The 18710-nt window shown below is 39.4% G+C and overlaps 1 protein-coding gene across 1 annotated transcript in view; it reads right to left on the bottom strand.

Moving 5' to 3' along the window:
- Nucleotides 1-4096: 4096 nt before the first annotated feature.
- SLC49A4 (solute carrier family 49 member 4) overlaps nt 4097-18710 on the bottom strand; it is a 126852-nt gene continuing 112238 nt past the window's right edge. Inside the window, exons 8-9 of the mRNA XM_065413480.1 lie at nt 12097-12279; nt 4097-5859 (exon numbers count right to left, since the gene is read on the bottom strand). Coding sequence (XP_065269552.1) covers nt 5744-5859; nt 12097-12279 — 299 coding nt within the window. The 3' untranslated portion in view covers nt 4097-5743. The remainder of the gene's footprint in view (nt 5860-12096; nt 12280-18710) is intronic.

Raw genomic sequence — 18710 nt, 5'->3', positions numbered from 1 at the left:
ATATCACCAGTCACTTAAGGAAACCTTGGCTATTGCATCCATTCACCATCTCTTCTGGACCAATATCTACCATAGTGTTGCTACAGATATTTTCTGCAATGTTGCTTTCTTTTAATGAGTATTAAGCTGTAGTGTTCACTTTGCTTAGAACCTGTATGCAAATCTAGTAAAAAAAAGAACAAGTGTGCAGTGATGTGGGATCATGGAATTCAGAAGAAATTTATGTCAGAATGCACGGTCCCAGACATAGCAGTGATCCAAGATTAAAACAGGAATCAAAACATCTGCACAAATATTTACTTTTGCTTGTTAAAACTTCAAATAAAGATGAATTTTCCCCTTTATTTATTATTGTTTCATCTGCCTTAAAATGCCAACTGTAAATGCTGTAAGCAGACTGACAGGTTTTGATTTCACTGTGGCCTCTGTATCCTCCACTGATGTTACTTAACAGCAATACTCCTTCATGAGTCAAAACAGATATTTCTACACCTCCTAAAATAAGAAACTTAAGTGAGGCTTTTTCATGTTTTATGGATGCTGGGAGAGCACCACTGCCCAAAATATGAACCAGCATCTCATCAATAAGAGCATCGACTTGCTAAAGACAGACAAATAAGGTTGATCAGAGTGATGTGGGTATTGTTATAATTTCAGAGTTTTCCTCTTTATGATAGCAAGGGTCCTTGACTCTGGTCCCCATCATTGGAAGTTTTTGAGAACAGGTTGGACAGACACCTATCAGGGATAGTCTAGGTTTACTTGGTCCTGCCCCAGCGCAGGGGGTTGGACTAGATGACCTCTTATGGTCTCTTCCAGCCCTACATTTCTATGATTCTACTATATCCTGGACCCATTGAAGATAATGGCAAAATTCCCATTCATTTTAATGGGGTGAGCTTTTAGTCGTATGTGATTTGTGTAACTGCCATTTGCGAGAGAGAGAGAGAGAGGGAAAGAGAGAGATTACACTGGTACTTTACAAAATTTAACACAATGATATTCAACACAAAATTCTAATCACACCAGCTATACACACTGTACATCCATCCATCAAAGGTGTTATGAATTTCTGGCATTTTCACACCAACATAGTAGTTAACCTGCCAAACAATTACACTGAATTATATTTAGATTCTAACCAATCTAATAAAACATACAAAAATAGCATCTAAAACCAATTGTTTGCCACAAACTAGTCAACATTTGTTTTTCTCTTAAGTTTAAAAAAATGACAATGAGAAATAGCAGATTTATTAATAAATTGCTACTCTCACAGTTTTATAGGATGTCAAAAGCCATAGGATAAAACATCTAATCCCTATTCACATATCAGTCAATTCTCACATCGTTCCCCCTTTTTGGTAACAGCCGATATACACACACAGATCAACTTTTTTCTTCTTTTTACAATGTAAGAATATGTATTCACTCTTTGCTTAGTCCAAATGTTCTCCATAAACACACACTCCAGGTAATACAGCTCCTTCAAGATATCCCTTTCTCACATGCAACAATGCATTTGGTAAATTCCCAAGTTTCCAAAAGAGCAGTCACTACATGGAAACTTGTATTAGCATTACTATGTTTCTGTTTTCCCAACAGAGTTACCACAAAATAATGCTCATTATTTGAAAGTTACTTTGCAATTCACACATGTCACTACTGTACAGAAGACTGCACAAGGGACAGTGTGTCTGACAAATCTATAGGAGTCTGATCTTAAGAGGTGCAGAACATCAGCAGGTCACATACTGAATGCATTCCTCACTGGGTTTGATGAGAGCTGCTGGTGGTCACCACTTCTTGGAATCTAGTCACAAGCAAGATCATGGTTACTAACATGGTTCTACACTCAAGTATCTCTCTGAGCATCAAGGAACCAACTTTTAATTGTATTTGACAAATGTAACCTGTTATTTCAATTTTAAAGTGCCCTACAGAGAGACAGGACAACATCTCTAGCCTATTTCCAAACAATTGGATCTGTACAAAACAGTCTCTCCATAGCACTGTGGATGCACGAACCACATAGATAGGCTGAAATTTGCCCAGACACTAAGGGATTTAGGACCCCCAATATCCATTCTTTTTAAATTCCTTAGATGACTTTGAAAATCTCAGCTGTAGCATATACCAGTATACATTAAATACAGTATTACACAATTTCCTCCTTCATATTCTATGGATACAGGAACTACATATATAGTTTGTATCTGTATATGCGCTATATCCAGTACAGTATATTACAGTACCTAAAATCCTTGGATTCTGCACTTTATGTTCAGTGATTTTCTACCACTGAAAATAATTTTCTTTGAATATCGCATAGATGCCTGGCCAACCCTTTTCTTTAGAACTGAACTGGGAATTCAGAAAGCTCTGCTTCCATGGTACTTGTATGGACACACATTTAAGAGAGAAAGGGCCATAAAGGAAGGAGAAGGGAAACAAGAGGGAGGAAGTGGTGGGGGATGGGGTGAGGAGGGAAGTGAAGAGAGACAGAAAATAGGGATGGACGTGAAGGCCAATCCTTCTAAATCTTACCTACCTCATTAGCAGCAAGAGAAATAGTACAGCCCAGGAGCCAGCCAAAGGAAAAGGCAGCATAGCTGGAAGTTGAATTTAGTTATTATGGAGCCAAGTGAAAAACTGAGGAGCAGCCTAGAACGTAACTAGCTATTTAAAACAAAGATCTATTACAAGAGAGGAACGGGAACTGCACAGCCTCATTGCTCACATTTTCAACACAAAATGCAGCATGATTGTCCATACTCTAGTGGCTTTGCACATATCAGGGCTAGGAAAAATTGCTCTTCTGGATTTCTACAGGAAATAACTCAGAGCCAAGAGGGGAAAGGGAATAGTGTCTTTTCTCAGAGTATTTTCCTGTTAAAATCAATTACAGTTATGGTCAGAAGTGTTTGATATCAATCAATGTCAGTACTCACTGAAAATTAGAGGGACAATTAAAACTAAGTTGCACTTCCAAAAACTGATGTGCTTTTTTACTGCTAAATAATAAATATGAAATATTTTATATTTCATTTCTGAATCTTTTCTGGGACTACTCAATATTAATATATAAGCAATATTTAAAACCCTCCCATTGTCTCTTTCAGTGAGACCTGATTAACCAAGATAACATTTACCTTTACAAAGTCAAAAATACTAACAGGTAGCCTGCTCTGGTAATTGTTAGTCAGGCAAACTCTCATTGGCTTCGGTTGGATTTCTACCTGAGTAAGGGCTGCTAGCTTGGATTCAGTGGGGGAGAATGCTTTTTGTGTAGTCAAATGAAGATCTGAGCTATTTTAAAGATCATGTCAAAGTGCATTCTAACTCTAACAAAGCCACATTTTATATTTCCCCCACCCTCTGTCCTTCAACACATTCTCCCCCACCTGCCACCCAAAGATATGTTGATCTGATGAAGTCCTCAAGTCTGAAAATTCATTTCTATTTATCATAGCAGCAGACTCTTACCTATGGGAGAACTTCTTTATATAATTGGGATCTGCTCCTGTAGTTCTTCCTCAGGCAAAAGCTCCATCAGGCTCAAATGGGAATGCTGGTTGAGTAAGAACTGTAAAGTGGTGGCTTTTGCTAAATATAGTAGAACATAACCAAGAAAGCTGGATGGTTAACACCTTTGTACCAATCAACTGATGAAGACAGTAAAAGGATATGTCCAACTGTACTTTGCCAGTTTTCTTCAGCAGCTTGAACATGCTGATTAAATTTATTTAGGATATCTCAATACAGATAGCTCCATTGTCTGACTAGTGCCTTTCAAGGAATAACTCTGATCTTGTAATAGCTGATGTAGCCAATAAACAAGGTCACAACATCCCATACTTGCTATGGTAAATATGCCCATTTCACTGAAAACAATAAAAGCAGATGATGTGAAATAACTTATTTCATTTTACTGCATGAATACAATTTTGAATTTAAAATGTCAATAAAATATTCACTCTCTACAGAGAGCAGACAGAACAAATGGATACATAGCTGAAGGGTAGTGCACAGTTCAGCTTTTATTTTTGAGAGTTACAGTGGCTGTATTACTCAGGAGTGGCAGAGCAGAGCCCCTCACAGGAGTGGAGTGCGTTTGATTCAGATTTCTCACTGAAGCAGAACATTACATGCCAACGCCCTCAAACATGTACATATCCCTCTATATCAAATAGCTACATTAAGAAAAGACATTCACCCAGTGAAATAAAACTCATGTCACAGTTGGTATATGCGTGCAACTTCATTCACTGAAATGATAGCTTAAGTTCAAACAGTGGCATACCACCATCCAAAGACATAATTTTTAAATAAACCTATAAACACACTCTACATACAATATTTATATATTATATAATTATATACAACATATAAATATTATACACACACACATCTGTACATATATACATGTGCACACACACACATTACACAGAGTACAGGAACATACTCAGAATGGAAACGCCGTAAATATTTTTGAAATGAATGATAAGAATTCAGAAATTACTAATCAGTTCAAAATTGAGTTAAAAAACTACTTAAAGTCTCTTAAGTATCTCTGTTCAAGTAAGGGCCAGACTGACCACAATTTTCTGCTTGGCACAGTACTTCCCAGGTTATTCCAAAATTCATGGACTCATGAAACAAAATATTCCACATGATGTGTCATTTCGCTGCTAACAAGGGCACCTCACAAAGTCCAAAGACATTTCAGAAAAATGCCACTTATAAAGAACTGGATATTTAAAAAACATTACTTAGTACCCATAATTGTAAACTAATCTTAAAAACACACATGCACTACAGCCCAAACCCCAAAACCTTTACTAAAGCTAAACTTACTGGGGATTTGGCCCTACACACCTACATTATTTAGTGGCATGAAATTGGGGTTCACAGTATTAACTGGAGATGAAAGAGAAGTATAGTGGTGGCCATTACATCATCAACATTTATCAACAGAGACATCTGAGATACCATTGTTCTTTCCTATTCTAAGCATATGGAAAAACTGCAGAATTTCAGTGCTACTGTCAGCTAAGGTGACTTTTAGTGGCAACTACTGTGTAACTAAAACTGCACTTATCATTCAGTGCACACTTGTTCTGGAGTGAAAGTTAAAGATTTCTAACAACAGGGCAAGGACTGCTAAGATTAGTCAATATGGTTGAAAACTCGGGTACCAAAGTCTTACCAGAAATGGCTTTATTAGAACATAATGTAGTGCAGGAAAACCATATTATTTTAGCTTATATGTTTGCTGGCCTTTTAATATTTAAATGTGTTACCTATTTAAGTTATAGATTTTTAAAAAAAAGGTTATTCACTATTCGTATTCTGATAGAAGATGGAAAGATTACTGGTACCTTGGCATCTCTTTAAGTGGTTTGAATTGGCACAGAAAATCTGTACACTTAATAGCTGCAAGTATTGTTTTTTAAATAACGTATCACAGTTCTGACTTTAGAATATACACATCAGATATAGTCCACTTGTGTATTTTAGGATACTCTTATTCCCAACTGAAGTACCACACTGTTTATCAAGTCAGTAATAAAGATCAAGTCAAGAGATGTTTTAAAAAAATATCTTCGTAGTCTGGTAAAACCACATTTAAAATTTTGTAGTTTCTTTGCTTTTTCCGCCATACAACTGTGCAATTCCAAGCAATTTGCAGAATGCAGTATCGATTTCCAGTCTCTTTCAAAACTCTGTCAGTTCTGTGCTATTAAACTGAGACAACGACATCAAGATAAAGTCTATCATAGGATTCCCTGAAGCACAGAATAAGGAGTAGGCTGAGCAAACATGATCCTGGGAGGCACCAGTTGAACCAGGACAACTCTGTAAAACAAAACAAAAAATGCAGTTTCAGAAGTTCATATAACATCTCCACCGTCAAAGCAATCAGGACTTAAATACTGGAAACTAAAAGTTTAACTGATGGCTTTGAGCTAGCTCTGCTCTAATAGCAAAACAGTAACAATGCATGGGATTGACAGGTGGATGAAATATTTTATGAGATGTTATGGATTTCTTTTTTTAAAACCTCAATACCGTTAATTAATTTAATAACTTATTCATTCACCTTTCATAGATTCTAAGGCCAAAGGACACCATTATGATCATCTAGTCAGACCTGTGGTATAACACAAGCCACAGAACTTCCCCAAAAATAACTCCTAGAACAGAACTTTTAGAAAAATATGAGGTTACTTACTTGTACATGAAGGTTCTTTGAGATGTGTAGTTCCTATCTGTATTCCACTGAGAGTTATACGCATGGGCCATGCACCCGGAGCTGGAGATTTCAAAGTAGTAGTGTCCATTGGTCTGCGCATGCGCCCTTGCTCTGCCTCATGGTTTCGACCAACGTGATAAAGGGTGGGGCACACTGATTGCACCTTCAGTTCCTTTTCCACTGCAAATCGAATAGATCCCCAGCAGAGGGGAAGGAGGGCAGGATTGGAATACAGACAGGGACAACACACCTCAAAGAACCTCCAGTTACAGGTAACTGGAAGTTCTCTTCTTCTTCGAGTGAAGGTCCTATTGTATTCCACTGAGGGTGACTGACAAGCAGTATCCAGTTGGGAGGGTGCAAGGAAGAAGATGGCATTGTGGAACGGAGAACAGCCGCACCGAATGAGGCATGCATCGCAGAGTCTTGCACTAGGGCATAATGGGAAGAAAAGATATGTGCTGAACTCCATGTGGCTGCCCTACATATGTCAGTTGGAACCATGTGAGGCTCAGGAGAATGCTCAGGAACATGACCCGAAGGCAGCAAGTCCAAAGCTGGGGAGTGGCATCTCTGATGAGGTGACGCACCAGGAGACATGGGACCTCACCTCATCTATGTCAAACAGCTCATGAGGACCAAGAGCTGACTTGAGCTTCCCTAGTTTCAGCAGCATGCACTCCACAGACAGAGCTGGGGCCAGAACCAGGGCCAGAATGGAGGATTGCCTCTGAACCAATGATTCCCGTGACTTTGGGGGTATCGATCCGGAAGGGGTACGCAGTTCGGTAACTGGGATCAGAGGATCCAAGATTCTATGTGACTTCTTGTCACGTTTACATGCCATGGAATGCGCCACTTCTCCATGGCTAGAACCCATGGAGAATGCAGAGTCCTTCATGGGTCTTGAGGAAGACTTACTGTCATGCTTATGCACGTTTCCTTGCCTCACGGCTAGGCCCCGGCACGGGGTCCGTAGTGCTGGTACCAGCGGAACCGGACTGGAATGCCACAGTAGGAGGTGCACTCCTTGATACTCAGGTCAATATACAGGGAGAGAGGGGTTCCCCAGCCTGGATCCAACCGCGGCCTCATGGCGACATCTGTGAGGTGTTTCTTGAGATGGAGAGCCCGGCCTTCCTGCGTATGGGCAGGAAGGAGAGACAGATACTGCACCTGGATGCGACTTGGGCTTCGCCAAGCAGCAAAGGCAGCGTTGGTGCTAGTCACTGATGGGAAATGAGCAAGGGCAGGAAGTGCAGATCTTGAACCCTGGCATCTTCGACATAATCCAGTACCCAGGTGTGGGTGCTGATGGAGAAGAGGGCAGGAAACCGGCAAAAACGGCATCCCAAAATCCTTAAAGTCCTAAACTACCACTAAAACTACTACAAAAATAACAAAACACTAACTATACAAGAATAAAACAGTCTTTTCTCCTGAAATTAGGAAAGAGACAAGAGAACAGAAGGGGCTCTGACTCAGACCATGCAGTGGTGAGAAGGAACTGAGGCCGTGGTCGGTCTGCCTGACCCTTTATCACTTCAGTCGAAACCATGAGGCTCCACCTCATGGCACGTGTGGACCAGTGGACACTGCTATTTTGAAAAGCTCTGGCTCCGAGTGCATGCGTATAACCCTGAGTGGAATACTATAGGGACCATCACTCAAAGAACCAATATTGATTTAAAAACAGTCAGTGATGGAGAATTCACCATGACCCTTGGTAAATTGTTCCAATGGTTAATTACTCTCACTGTTAAAAATGTATGCCTTATTTCCAGTCTGAATTTGTGTCGCTTTAACTTCCAGCCATTGGATCACGTTATGCTTTTCTCTGCTACACTGAAGAGGCCATTATTAAATATTTGTTCCCCATGTAGATACTTATAGACTGTAATCAAGTCACCTCATAACCTTCTCCTTGTTAAGCTAAATGGATTGAGCTCCTTGAGTTTATCGCTATAAAGCATGTTTTCTAATCCTTTAATCATTCTCATGGCTCTCCTCTGAACCCTCTCCAATTTATCAACATCTTTCTTGAACTGTGGAAACCAGAACTGGACACAGTATTCCAGCAGTGGTCACAGCAGTGCCAAATACAGAGTTAAAATAACCTCTCTACTCCTACTAAAGATTCTCTTGTTTGTACATCCCAAGATCGCATTAGCTCTCTGGGCCACAACATCACACTGGAAGCTCATGTTCAGCTTATCCACCATGACATGATCCACCATATCTTTTTCAGAGTCACTGCTTCCTAGAACAGAAACCCCCCCATCCCTCCAAGTATGGCCTACATTCTTTGTTCCTAGATGTATACGTTTACATTTAGCCATATTACAACGCATATTATTTGCTTCCGCCCAGTTTACCAAGTGATCCAGATTGCTCTGAATCAGTGATCTCTGTCCTCTTCATTATTTGCCACTCCCACAATTTTTGAGTCATCTACAAACTTTTTCAGTGATGACAGTAGGGAAAAGAAAATCAACCTTAAATAGCAGTCTTATTGTTTCGTAGGACTTGTCTACACAAACGATTACATACACCATGGGAAACTGCCATAGCCTAACTATTCACATACACCATGGTGACACGTTAACCATTAATTAGAGCACTTTGATCTAGTCCTCTCTGAAACAGAACTAGCTCAAAGTGCTCTAGCAAACTGTTAACACATGGCAGGATATACCCAGCTAGAGCTGGATAGTTTCACACCCTATCATGCCATGGTCTGGTTGTTAGTGTACCCAAGCCCTTAGATTTCTACTGGCTAAAATATGAAAAGGATAATAAACAGCACTTTGATTATGCATTAGTTCAGCTACACAGTTTGGACATGGAAAGCTAATTTCTCAACAGAAACTTTTGTGCAGTAAAACTATCCAAGTTATAAAGGTCCCAGAACAAACTCTCAAGAGACCTCTTTGTAACCATTAAATGTAATGGGTAAGAGCTCTTAAGAGCGTGTGTCTTGTAGGTTTGAAGAATCCTCCCCACTGATCAATATTTAATTATTAGTTTAGCCATTTTAATCAGAAAGCAAAGGCATAGCAATTCCTTTTGTTTTAGTATTTTGTCTCTGACATAAGTTACTGAAGAAGCATCAGTTCTACTGGAGATGGTCTTTTGCCTCATTCAATATTTCTACAGAATTCTAAATGCTCTCTTACGGTTTAGTAATCATATTAAAGGCTCCAGCAATGCTGCTTAGTTTAATCCATAATTCATATGGCTAAAGGTAAAGCACAATGTGTGTTCTGGAATTCAAAAACACAACATCAGAAAGCTCGAGAAACCAAACCCCAGAAAATGGCAGTACAAAACCCACCCCCTAAAAACCCTGTCTCTATTATTGTAGTAAACTTAGACGTGCCTCAGTAAAACTCTTCGTTGGTTTAAGTAGGACTGCTGTATTCCCAGAAGTTATCAGAAACATGCCTCTCTAACATTTTCCTCAGAAAGCTATACTTGTGCTTAACTAGACTGAATATAATCTAAACCAAACATCTAAAAAGGCTGAGAATTTTATGACCTATTTTAAACTTTCTCTTTTTGTACTACAAAAATCAGTAGAGCACTAGTCAATTCATGCTAACACATCATAAAAAGTCCAAAGTTTAAAAAAAATAGAACACTGAAGAAAACATGAAACAATATGCAGAGACTGGGCTTTTGATACTAGAATACAGTGCTAAGAAGTTAGATAAAGGATTCTACATCTCACATTCTAATCATCTGGATCAGAATCTTCAGTCTTAGAAAACTTCAGTCTTAGAAAACTCTAAGGACTGTCTCCCCAATAGCCTTAATAATTGGGACACTAATATCAGAATATGAGGAGAGGGGAGACATCAGAATGAAAACTAGTGACTGATTATATGATTTGAAAGTGAGACAGAGAGGCCTAGAATTCTACTGCACTTCAGCTGGAATGACAGGAAAAGATGTATGAAAATCAGAGGAGAAAAGACTGATTTTAAAAAGGAAGCATTTTTATTACAAAATCATTTTCCATTTTCAATGGATTTTTGTTTTGGTAACATAGCCAGTAATTTAATCAAATGGACATTGATCAACCCTTAGAGATCATATAAATGATCACGCTTTTAATAATTTGAGACACTCCATCATTGAGACTGCATTATCTTGAAGATGACAGTGTAACTCAGTGCTTCTTCCTTTGGCAAAAAAGACTACAGCTTATGCTTTTTTCATGTTTGCATTCACGTGTATTTATTGACATTCTTTATGGAAAAAAGTACTAGAGTATTCTAAATAATGATCCAAAACTGTGATTTATCCAACATGTTACTGCCATGTTTTGAGGTATTACTGTAGAATACTATAATAATTATTTTTAGTAAAATGACCTCAGACCCATTGATTTGGTACAATGTACTAGCCTAATACTCAATGGAAAATGAATTCATAACACTGGACTTTCACTCTCATTTAGAAGTACACTGAAAATATTTCAAATTTGTTTTCTTTCATCTTGCCAACTCATTTGTGAATATTGGAAACAATCGTATTTGTGTTAAATCAGTTCACATCCACTACTATTCTCAATATAGATTTGATTAAATCATTGCAATTTGAACGAGTTTCCTAAACAAACATCAAATCACTTTTAACTGGTAGATACAGGCCCATGTTTGAAAAACTGGTTTTTAATTTCCAGGCCACAAACGATAGTTTAAATTTCTATCAGCTTGCACCTACAAAATAGTAGTTAGAAGGTAGAATGAATTTACAGTTATTCCTTTTCACAATTAATTGTAGGTAGAAAACCAGAGACATCTGAGTCTGGCCAATAATCTAATATTTTTAATGTCAAAATACAGTTTACTGTGAAGTTTACCACTTTCCTCTTGGCTGGGAACATAACATTTTAATTAAGAGATGTCTTGACAATTAAACTTAGAATTCATATAAGGTTTTATATTTACAAAGCAAACTACAAACATTTTGGTTGAAAGTATTCTTCTTGTACCAAGAAAGAAAAATTAACCTTGCTGATTTCTACATATAAAAATAGCAATTTGTAACTTTAAAAAGAAGAATTAGTGAGGTTGCAGGGTTTTATTCTAAACTTATCTAGATTTTCATATTGTTAGCACAGTAACTCGTATCTAAATGCAAATATAATCTGCAAGATATACCACTCAAAATTACAATGACACATTATGTGAGCAAATAAATAATACACAAGAGATGAAAATAATAAAGGATCTATAAAGAATTTGTTGGAAATATCAACACAAAGGACTATCTTAGCATATTAGACCACTACACATCATCTATTGCCGTATTCTGACTCAGAGCAGTGGCCAATATCTTGTGAAGGTAACTCTCTCCCGCCATCAATAATTCACCCAACCATGTGTTCAATGATAAACATTGCGGGGACGAAGGAGAAATTCTTTTCTGCCCACCACCGGCGAGCAGTTTATACCCTGAAGCATGAGATTGGATTAGCTTTATTGTTATTTTATCTAGCATAGCTACAAATGTTATTAATGGCCAGAACATTATCCAGTTCTTTGTAAAAATCTAACCATCATGTTTATCTCAATAGCTTCCTGCTGCGGTGAGTTCTATGCAAAGTCTGGATATCTGTTTTCTAACTAAAGGATTTCATTCTTCGATTGGCATGCATGTAAAGACAAACAATTACAGGCCTTTTCTCCCACTGATGTGCAGCAGATTTATGCACAGAATTAGCATTAATGGGAGTTTGGTATGTAAATCCTCCTCCCACTGGTGCCAAAATAGACCCCTTACAGAATGTCTTCACAGAGAATTACATTTAGTAAATAGCTCATATTTCTTACCTGTATGGTAAAATGTGAGAAAAAACAAAAGCACTCCCATAAACATGTTACTCAAAAAGGTGACAACACCACATGTAATTCCTTCTGGAACAGGGTAGACCGTCTCCACAAAAAGCTCAAAGAATATAGGTATGCTACTATTCAGGAATACTCCGAGCAAGATACAGGATGTGTATAGTGTAGCTACAACAAAAAACAAAAACAGTGGTTTAGTTTCATAGTAGCATTTTGCTATCATATTTCAAACAAAAGATGCCCAGGATATTAATGCTTAAGTAACTGGAAGACAAAGGAGAATCAGACCTATTTTTACCTCTGTGCATCATATAGTGTATAATGTCTCTCTGTTAGTAGTCAGCATTTATTTTTGGTTTGATCATGTCAGCAATTTTTATTTGGATACAAACTGAATTCCTGAAGATACACTGAGTGATTTGGAGTATGTTTACCAAATATCAGAAAACAGAAAACATTGGAAAAAATATTTATGCAAAGAGACATCTAGGTTGAGTTACCTCCAAAGTGAACAATAACTGTTTTATACTCAATTAGAGCAGAAACAATTACTGTACTGAATCAGAAATGAACTGGAAATTAACGTTTTGACTCTCAGTTCCAAAGGTCAGAACTAATTTTTGTTTTCACTTTCCAGACAAATACTACTAATGATCTACCAGATACCAAGGCACTGCAGGATTAGCCTCTTGTTCAGTGGTTCTCAAACTTTTGTACTGGTGACCCCTTTCACATAGCAAGCCTCTGAGTGCGAACCCCCCTTATAAATTAAAACACTTTTTTGTATATTTAGCACCATTATAAATGCTGGAAGCAAAACAGGGTTTGGGGTGGAGGCAGACAGCTCACGACCCCCCATGTAATAACCTCGCAACCCCCTGAGGGGCCCCGACCTCCAGTTTGAGAAAGCCTGCTCTAGTTGAAAGAGTAGGTTATTTGTCATTGCAGGACTCTGATTTTTCATCCAGGATGCATAATATTAGAATATGGCAATTTCTTTAATTGGCTGGGGTATTTTGTTCTGTGACTTCTGATGTCACCGCACTTCTTCCAGTTTCATGCTAGTATAGATATTTTAGCTAGGAAATCTAGATTTTTCTAAAGCTATGCAGAAATAAAACATTTTTCTTTTCATTCAGTAACTCTAAGGATCCAAATCAAGAAAGCACTGATTTCAATGGGACTTAGTCATGTGTTTAAGAGCAGTCCTGAATAATGATGGTTTTCTGAACTGGAGCCTCAGTGACATGAAGAGACCTATCAAAGGAAAAGCAAATATGTAAGGGAAAGCATTAGCTAGAAGAAATATTAAGACTGAAAAGAACAAATAAAATGTCTAGAATATTGCTTGGCGGTTCTGTAAGAGCTCTGGTGATATGAAAAGAAACATCCTTGGGATGCAAAAAGTCACCCAATTGCTAGGAAAAGATTTCAAATTTTAAGGTATCTTTACCCTGTGCTGTAGCAGAAGGATGACATATGAAAACTGAAACTATACTACATTAAAAAATCCATCATGGAAAGTGGAGAATTGAGAAAGCTGTACTTCATCTTAAATTAAGCATTGCTCAATTTCTCAACTGAGAAGTTGTTAGTAAGCAGGAGACTTGGCTTAAAAAAATTCACCATTTGTCAAAATATGAGGTATAATGAAAGGCAGAAAACAAGGCCTTAGGAAATACAGTAGAAATGCCTATTCATCAGCTCAATCATTTGATGCGGTTCTGCCAAAACACAGAGACGTTTTGGCAGAACACAAATTCCAGGGATTTTGCCTGGAAAAGGAGAGGGAGGAGGGGAGCAGAAAAAGCTGCCAGGAAGATGATATAGTGGCAAAACTTTGGAAGGGGACTGATCAGGCTGGCCTCTATACGTTTTTAAAAGGCCTGGATGTCACTGTCTCTCTCTCTATGAGAAACCGTAAAAGCTTTTCCAGCTCCTGTAAATTCTTTTATAACCAGCTGGAGGATGAAAGTCAGAGGAACTGTTCCAAGATAAGTTCAGAGTTCTCAAAGAGTGAGAACAAAATTTAGTATCCTGACGCCAACAGGCTCTTGTATCTGAAATTGAATGAGTAATTCCGCTGCCATGATATCCACAGAACCTGCTGCAAACTCTCATTGATATTTTGAAGTTAGTAAATCTCTCGCACAAGTCCTGGTTCCATCCAGTAGCACAGCCTCTTGCTTTCGCAGTTCTCTAATCCCTGTTAAATAAGCAGCCATCATTGATTCAGTTTTCTAATTTGTAGCTAACTATTTTAATCTTTTTTGATACCAGCAAAAAAGGATCTGGTAGTGGCTTTTGAAGCTGCAATATCAGAATAGAAACCAACAGAGACAGGTCTTTTCTCCCCCAAAAATTCAGCTGGATAAATCTATGGACACCTATTTAGAATTAAAGTGAGATTCTCTAGTACTTTCCAAAGAGAAAATATATAAGGAACTAGTAACTATTGGGAAGAACTTCAGATGGTGAAAATACATTAACCATACAGTTTTTGAGAAATTTTGCCCCAAATTTTAAATACTTGTAATTTAGCCAACCAGTTCTCATGAACTTTGAGAACTGTGTTCCTACAGTGCGGCTTGTTCTACACTACACACTTACTTCAGTCTAACTATGTCACTCAGGGGTGTGAAAAATCCACACCTTGAGTGACATAGTTATACCAACTTTAACACGGACCCCCAGCCCTCCTGTGTAGACAGCACTATGTTGGCAGGAGAGCTTCTCCCGCTGACACTGCTACTGCCTCTCACTGAAGTGGAGCTATTAAGCTGATGGGAGAGCTCTCTCCTGACTGCTTAGAGCATCCGCACCAGACACACTATAGTGGTGCAGCTGCGCCAATGTAAATTTGTAATGTAGACCTGCCCTAAATCTCAAACAACTCTAAGATGGAAAAGAAATCAATCATTGCTAACTGAATAGTGAGCACCAGTGTTGAACACTAAGGCACAAGCTACATGACTTGGGAGGCTCTAATATAATCAGGTTTGCTCCAGGACAAGCTGTACATCTCCAGCAGAGGACCGAATGAGTTTGCTATAGTGAGTTCCTATGAAATTACAAAAGGTCCTAATGCTGATTCTGCTGAAGAAAAGGATGGCATGGTAAAGTAACTAAGATAGTCCCTGAGTTTGGAGGCAAAAAGCTTCAGCTCCTCTCATAAGCACCAGGTGGGATGGAGTTGTCTACAGAATTTTCCAAATAGCACCTTCTTATTCAACTAATCTATATCCTGTATGTTTTCCAAGTCACTTTTGTTTGCTTTAGTGACAAACACACATTTTTATATTACAGTGAGCAATGCAGAGTCAACATGTCACCTTGAAAGACATTTACCCTCAATCACCACAGCATTAGCCAAGATACTGGTGTATTTCATTATCAGAGTAGATAGCATTGCATTTTCCTATTCCAATGGCCTATCTAAGTAGGAACTTACGTGGCCCTCATTGTAGCAGTAACTGTAGGGAAATGCTGCAGTATTTCAACATGCCATCATTTGGCATCTCTGAAAATTATAAGTATTTTAATGCTGGCAACCACCACATAGAAGTGCAAAGTGGGTTCTTCTCTGCCTCATTCACCCAATACCAAAAAGTGTCAGCTGTACTGACTTCAGAATCTTTACTGCTGTGAATAATAGTTATAGATAAGGCTGCGAGTCTGTCATGGAGGTCACAGAAGTCATGGATTCTGTGACTTTCCGGGACTTCCGGGACTTCTGCAGCAGCCGGTGCAGCTGGCCTGGGGGCCGCCTGAGCAGCTCAGGCGCACCGACCACTGCTGGGCCAGTCTCGGGCCACCACACCCCTCTCCCCCCAGCAGGAGTTTGGGCATGAGAGGGGGCTCAGGACTGATGCAAGGGGTTGGGCTTGGGGTGCGGGAGGGGGTGAGGGCTCTGGGTGGCGTTTACTGTGGGTGTGGGGGCAGGCTCCTAGGCAGAGGCGTGGCCAGGCGGCTCTGCGCATTGCCTCTGCCTGCAGGCACTGCCCCCGCAGCTACTATTGGCTGCAGTTCCTGGCCAATGGGAGCTGCGGAGCAGGCGCTTGGGGCAGGGGCAGCACGCGGAGCCCCCCTGGTCGCGCCTCCAAATCCATCTAGGTAGGGGCCGCAGGGACATGCCGACTGCTTCCGGGAGCCGCGTGGAGCCGGGTAGGGAGCCTGCCAGCTCCGTCAGCCCCCCACTTCTTCCCCCAGCAGCAGTGGCTCCCCCAGGCCACCCCCTGCCCCAGAGCCCCCGCAGTGCCCCAAGTTTTAGTCGGGTGTACAGTACAAGTCATGGACAGGTCACGGGCCATGAATTTTTGTTTACTGCCCGTGACCTGTCCATGACTTTTACTAAAAATACCCGTGACTAAAACATAGCCTTAGTTATAGATCATATTTATATATACCCTTTTCAATCACAAAGCTCTTGGGACACTGCATAAACACTTAAAATATAACATATCATAAAACACATGCACTTTAAAATCTAAAAAAATATTAAAAAAGTCAAAGCAACTGGATCAATGTTAAAGGCAGAAAGAACAGGGCGTGTTGTAGATCCCAGGATGAATTTACAGGATTTGCAGTAAGAAAATATATCTTTTAACTTGTGAACTAAGAAAAAATGGATGTGGAAATGACAGTATTAAAAATCTGGAAGCCTCCAATAACATATGTATAATCACGTCTCTAACTGTAACCACACTTTAATGACAACATTTCCATGTTATGGTAGTATAAAGCATCTAAAACTCCTGAGTGCTGTAAATATAATAAATAATTTTACTGCAACAATTCAGCGTTTAAAAGTAACAAATCCAATTTGGTCGACTATATAGAAAGTCATAAATAAAATATACACTGCAAGAAAAATTTATTGGAAGAAGTCAGATAAATGGTAGTCCAGAAGTGGGTTTGGCCTTTTATTTAACATACTGTAGTGAGTACAGTGCCTAAAATACCAGCTCAAGGGGTGACAAAGCTACTATGGCAGAGTGAGTGCCAGCTATAAAATGGAGTCCATTTACTTCTCATAACAGGACTTCAGACTGCATCATCATTAAAGAGTCCCATGATTTCTTTTATAGTTTAAAAGAACTGATGTTAAAATTACACTAAATGCTTTTTTAATTAAGAAACTCTGACTACCATCAATGGTGCAGAATGCAGACAAGTGTAAGTACCAGCACAAAAGCTAACATTTCTTCCTCACTCTCTTGTTCCAAAAACAGGGTAAACAACTAATTAATGTCTGCTTGGATAAAAATACACACCAGAACTGTACTTCATCTGCATGACATATATCATATCAGAAGAGCACTTGCCCTTTCCTGTGAAAAGTAATTAACTGGGAAAAGAGCAGTGTGCTAAGACATGTGCTCAAGACACTTACATTAGCAAGCTCTAGTCATTAAGAAATAATAGAATCGGGGTTTTTTAAAGCAACTGTGATAGAGTACTTGGTATTTTTAGGATCTATATAGATCTCTGTGTATATTAAGCAGCTATTAACTAACATACTAATGTAAGAATGGCCATACTGAGTCAGACCAAAGGTCCATCTAGCCCAGTATCCTGTCTTCCGACACTGGCCAATGCCAGGTGCCCCAGAGGGAATGAACAGAACAGGTAATCATCAAGTGATCCATCCGGTCACCCATTCCCAGCTTCTGGCAAAGAGGCTAGGGACACCATCCCTGGCCATCCTGGCTAATAGCCACTGATGGACCTATCTTCCATTAATTCTTCTAGTTCTTTTTTGAACCGTTATAGTCTTGGCCTTCTCAACATCCTCTGGCAAAGAGTTCTACAGGTTGACTGTATGCTGTGTGAAAAAATACTTCCTTTTCTTTGTTTTAAGCCTGGTGCCTATTAATTTCATTTGGTGACCCCTGGTTCTTGTGTTATGAGGAGGAGTAAATAACACTTCCTTATTTACTTTCTTCACACCAGTCATAATTTTATAGATCTCTATCATACCCCCCCTTAGTCGTCTCTGAAAAGTCTCAGTCTTCTTAATCTCTCCTTATATAGCAGCCGTTCCATTCGCCTAATTATTTTTGTTGCCCTTTTCTGAACCTTTTCCAATTCCAACATATTTTTTTTGAGATGGGGCGACCATATCTGCATGCAGTATTCAAGATGTGGGTATACCATGGATTTATATAGAGGCAATATGATATTTTCTGTTTTATTTACTGGCATTACATACCAATTCTTAGAAAGTGTTAGTATTTATATCCATAGCTATTATCAGCAACACAAAGTAGCAAGATATTGAAACTGAGGGAAAGGGGGGAAGAGGCAGTGGGGATGAAAGGGGGAGTGGAATAGGGCAGGAGAAAGGGAACGTGTGAGTGAGGGGAGGGGGATGAGATGAGGAAGAAAAGGTGATAGGGGAATCATGGGGGGAAGCAGGAGCCTGGTATGCGGCGTCTCCTCGGCAGCAGCTGGGGTTCCCCCATTAAGCAGGCTCATTGAACACTCACCCTGACATGCTCTACCCCCCTAAACCTAGATCCCCCCAATGAGCCTCCCACACACAGACCTCCACCCCACTGAGCCCCAACCAGCTGCACCTGGATCCCCACCCCATCAAG

Source organism: Emys orbicularis, chromosome 11 (assembly GCF_028017835.1).
Source record: "Emys orbicularis isolate rEmyOrb1 chromosome 11, rEmyOrb1.hap1, whole genome shotgun sequence".
NCBI classification, from domain to species: domain Eukaryota; kingdom Metazoa; phylum Chordata; order Testudines; family Emydidae; genus Emys; species Emys orbicularis.
This window is presented reverse-complemented; position numbering and strand designations above follow the sequence as displayed.